The following is a 3789-nucleotide window of genomic DNA, read 5'->3' on the forward strand; positions in this document are numbered from 1 at the left end:
GCTTTTATGTACACGATTATAGAGATAAATTTTTAAAAAAATGGATGTGGTTGTTTAGAAGTGAATTACTGCTTCTAGGTACATTACTATAGAAATAAATTTAAAAATGAATGATTTTTTTTTTTTTTGATCAAAATGAATTTTAATTTTTAATGTGAAAGTATTGTGGCAAAATAAAAACGGCTTTTCCGGATAGACCATTGGTATGACGGTTGGTCCATCATTAGCTGAGTTGCAAACTTCCATGGATGAGTAAGAAAAAGGCGAGGTGGGACACATGTTGAGATGGGTACGAATGAAAGAAGGGCTTATCCTATCTCTTATCTTTGAAACACGAAAGCCACCAACGCTAGATTTGTCGACACCCATACAATAACAGATTCAGAGTGGTAAGCAGCAGAATCATCAGAGAAAATGGCAGCCCCATCGCTACAGGCGGTCGCCACTTTGATGCAACCAACCAAGCTTGGCCGCCAACTCCGCCCTGTCCAAGGCGTCGGCAAGGCCTTCGGCGTCGAGCCCTCCGCCGCCAGACTGACTTGCTCTCTTCACGACTTTGCTCAGAAATGCACCGATGCTGCCAAGATTGCTGGCTTCGCTCTCGCAACCTCCGCCCTTGTCGTCTCGGTATTTCTCCTTTACATCCGTTTCTCATCAACGCTTTTTACTTGGTTCAATAAATCGCAGCCATTCCTACTATTTGCTGAAAGCTCTGCCCTAACTCCTTAATAGCTAGGAACGACGAGTATAATTAACTCTTACGTTTATATCGTAGTATATATCCTAACTTTTCGTCTTATTCTCATTTAGCACATTAATTAAAATCAGTTATGTCTCTAATTAAATACTTCAATGAATTAATATCATCCTAGCTAGTTGAAGTGACAAATAAGTATTAGTGTGAGTAGCTCAAGTTGCATAGACATCCAATTAGGTCGTTAATTCGTCGCACATTTAATTAAGTTATGTAGACATTTACATTTTACATTAATTTGGAGAGAATTAATTGAGAAGAGTGATAGAAAATGCATGAATGTTTGGAAAAGAAAGATGAAATGGAGTTGTGTTGGTAGGGAGCAAATGCGGAAGGAGTGCCGAAGAGGCTAACCTTCGACGAAATCCAAAGCAAAACCTACCTAGAAGTGAAAGGCAGCGGAACGGCGAACCAGTGCCCGACGATCGAGGGCGGCGTGGACAAGTTCGCGTTCAAGGCGGGCAAGTACAACGCCAAGAAGCTGTGCCTAGAGCCCACGTCCTTCACCGTGAAGGCGGAGGGCGTGAGCAAGAACAGCCCCGCCGACTTCCAGAAGACGAAGCTCATGACGCGCCTCACCTACACCCTCGACGAGATCGAGGGCCCCTTGGAGGTCTCCGCTGACGGCACCCTCAACTTCGTGGAGAAGGACGGCATCGACTACGCCGCCGTCACCGTCCAGCTCCCCGGCGGCGAGCGCGTCCCCTTCCTCTTCACCATCAAGAACCTCGTCGCCTCCGGGAAGCCCGACAGCTTCGGCGGGGAGTTCCTCGTGCCGTCCTACAGAGGCTCCTCCTTCCTCGACCCCAAGGGCCGCGGGGGCTCCACCGGCTACGACAACGCCGTCGCGCTGCCCGCCGGCGGCCGTGGTGACGAGGAGGAGCTGCAGAAGGAGAATATCAAGAATGTGGGCTCTCTCACCGGGAATATCACGTTGAGTGTCACCAAGAGCAAGCCGGAGACGGGGGAGCTCATCGGAGTGTTTGAGAGCATTCAGCCGTCTGATACGGATTTGGGATCCAAGGCTCCCAAAGATGTCAAGATCCAGGGCATCTGGTATGCGCAGCTTGATTCCTAGATCGCTTAATTAAACGGAACTCTACATCATTTCACCTTGTATATTATTACCTACCTATCATTTTCCCTTGTATTTAGTAGCTCATCTTTCTTTCTTTTTCGCTTTTCTTTTTTAAAAAAATTATTCGTCTTCTCTATTTAATTAAAGGAACAATTGCGCTTAAATACATCCAACTTTTATCAAATTTTGAATTTGTATATGGAATAAAAATTGTGCCACTAAATACATGAATTAATTTTTCATTATTTCGATTAATTAATTAATATCAGTACTATGACTAATTGAAATGCAAATAATTAATGCTGCTATTCAATGGTGTGAAGCACGACTTGATTGATGTGGGTGAGAGAATTTTTAACCAGATACTACTACTTACTAGTCAAAAATGTGGATCAGTTGGAATTCAGTGATCTCCAAAATGCATGGTTATTATGAAGAGTCTCTACAATTGTTGTACAAAATGTGTGCTTCTTGCCTTCTTGGGCGATCCCTCATGCATGAGACTACTATGATTAGTGTATAGTTGCATCATGTAGTCAACTTGGTCTCTTAGTGCAACGAATGAAATTGTTGAAATTATATAGAGAAACAAAAACAACAATTGCAGAGAGAAAAAATCAGGAAGAGTTGGGGGAGATTTTCGTATATACACATAGCGGATGAGTTATGGTACAATGGATTTTTTTTTAACATATAATAAATGAAGAAAATGCAGAAAAGAAAACTAAGGTAAAAAAGATCTTGGGTTGAAGTCGATGTCTAGCGGTAGAGTAGCTAATGCCTAACATTAAAAAGTCTTGGGTTCAAGTTCATCATGACATGCACAGCCTTTAAATGTACTTATTTAATTAGTATTAATTTATCAAAAAAAAAGTGATAAAAACATAGAACTAAAAACCAACTAGGAACTTTCACACTCCCCTCAAGATGGGAGGAAATGAAATGGAAACCATCTTGCCAAACAACGCAGCAAACCTAGTACACGACAGGGGATGCATATCAGAAGACAAAATGATACAAAATTGAAAATAAACACAAGATCGAACTCAAATAATGCAAAATTCATGTAGAAATTGCAATCATCACTATGTGAGTGTGTGAAAAAGGTGTGTGAGCGAGGCCAGACGGAAAAAGTTTGATTTGGTGTTTTTTTTTTTCGCTTATTTGGAATTCTTTTAATTCATTTTCACAATTTGGGTAGGATTTTTGACGTGCCAGCTAGGTAGGTTAAGCCCGAATGAGATCCTTTGTCCCATCATTTATTATAAATTTGTAAAAAAAATTCATTATATATATTTTTTTTTTGATAAGGAAAGTAAATATTATAGAACGAAAAGGCACCAGTAGTACCAAGAAGATTACAAAATCATCGGGGATTCATCATTCGACATCCACCTATGAATCCCAACTCCATCATTAACAAAACCAAAAATTCTACCCCAACTCCACACTCTAGCTTTGATTTCTCCAAACAAGTTTGCACTCTCCCATCTTTTGTTCTCAAATCTACTCTCATTACGCATTTTCCAAATAAGCCAAGTAGTACAACACCAAAGAGCCATCAAGAGCTTCTTATTTCTTTTCCGTCCACTCAAACTAGTAAAGAACTGAAAATGCGAGGACACGTCATATGGCTGCGCCATGCTGACTCCGAGCCATTAAAAGATTGCTTCCCATACCTTTGAGGTCTTTGGACAGTGGATCAACAAGTGGTTCGTGGATTCCTGCCGATGAAAACAGGCGTTACATCCCACCTCGACTTCACACAACATCACATTTCTTCTCAAGAGATTGTCACACGTCGGAATTCTGTTCTTCAAAATTCTCCATGCGGTAAGCTTGACTTTGTTTGGAATAGGGATCTTCCACACCTTCGTACTCATATCAGTTTCCTCCACCGCCTCCGTAGTCTCGTTTGCTTGATCTTTAATAGCTTCATAAGCTTCATTATATATTA

The 3789-nt window shown here is 41.3% G+C and overlaps 1 protein-coding gene across 1 annotated transcript; it reads left to right on the forward strand.

The window, feature by feature from the left end:
* Positions 1-251: 251 nt before the first annotated feature.
* On the forward strand, positions 252-1931 carry LOC131008628 (oxygen-evolving enhancer protein 1, chloroplastic-like). Its single transcript, XM_057935568.1, has 2 exons — positions 252-627; positions 1074-1931. Exons 1-2 carry the CDS (start codon positions 415-417, stop codon positions 1830-1832), a joined length of 972 nt encoding a protein of 323 aa, XP_057791551.1. The 5' UTR covers positions 252-414; the 3' UTR covers positions 1833-1931.
* Positions 1932-3789: the final 1858 nt, after the last annotated feature.

The sequence above is a fragment of the Salvia miltiorrhiza genome, chromosome 2 (genome assembly GCF_028751815.1).
Source record: "Salvia miltiorrhiza cultivar Shanhuang (shh) chromosome 2, IMPLAD_Smil_shh, whole genome shotgun sequence".
Taxonomy (NCBI): Eukaryota; Viridiplantae; Streptophyta; class Magnoliopsida; order Lamiales; family Lamiaceae; genus Salvia; species Salvia miltiorrhiza.

Excerpts from the sequence above, each read along its gene's own strand:
- LOC131008628 (XM_057935568.1), top strand. The coding sequence starts at position 415 with ATGGCAGCCCCATCGCTACAGGCGGTCGCCACTTTGATGCAACCAACC. Across the intron at positions 628-1,073 it reads CCTCCGCCCTTGTCGTCTCG|GGAGCAAATGCGGAAGGAGT; the intron begins GTATTTCTCCTT and ends TTGTGTTGGTAG.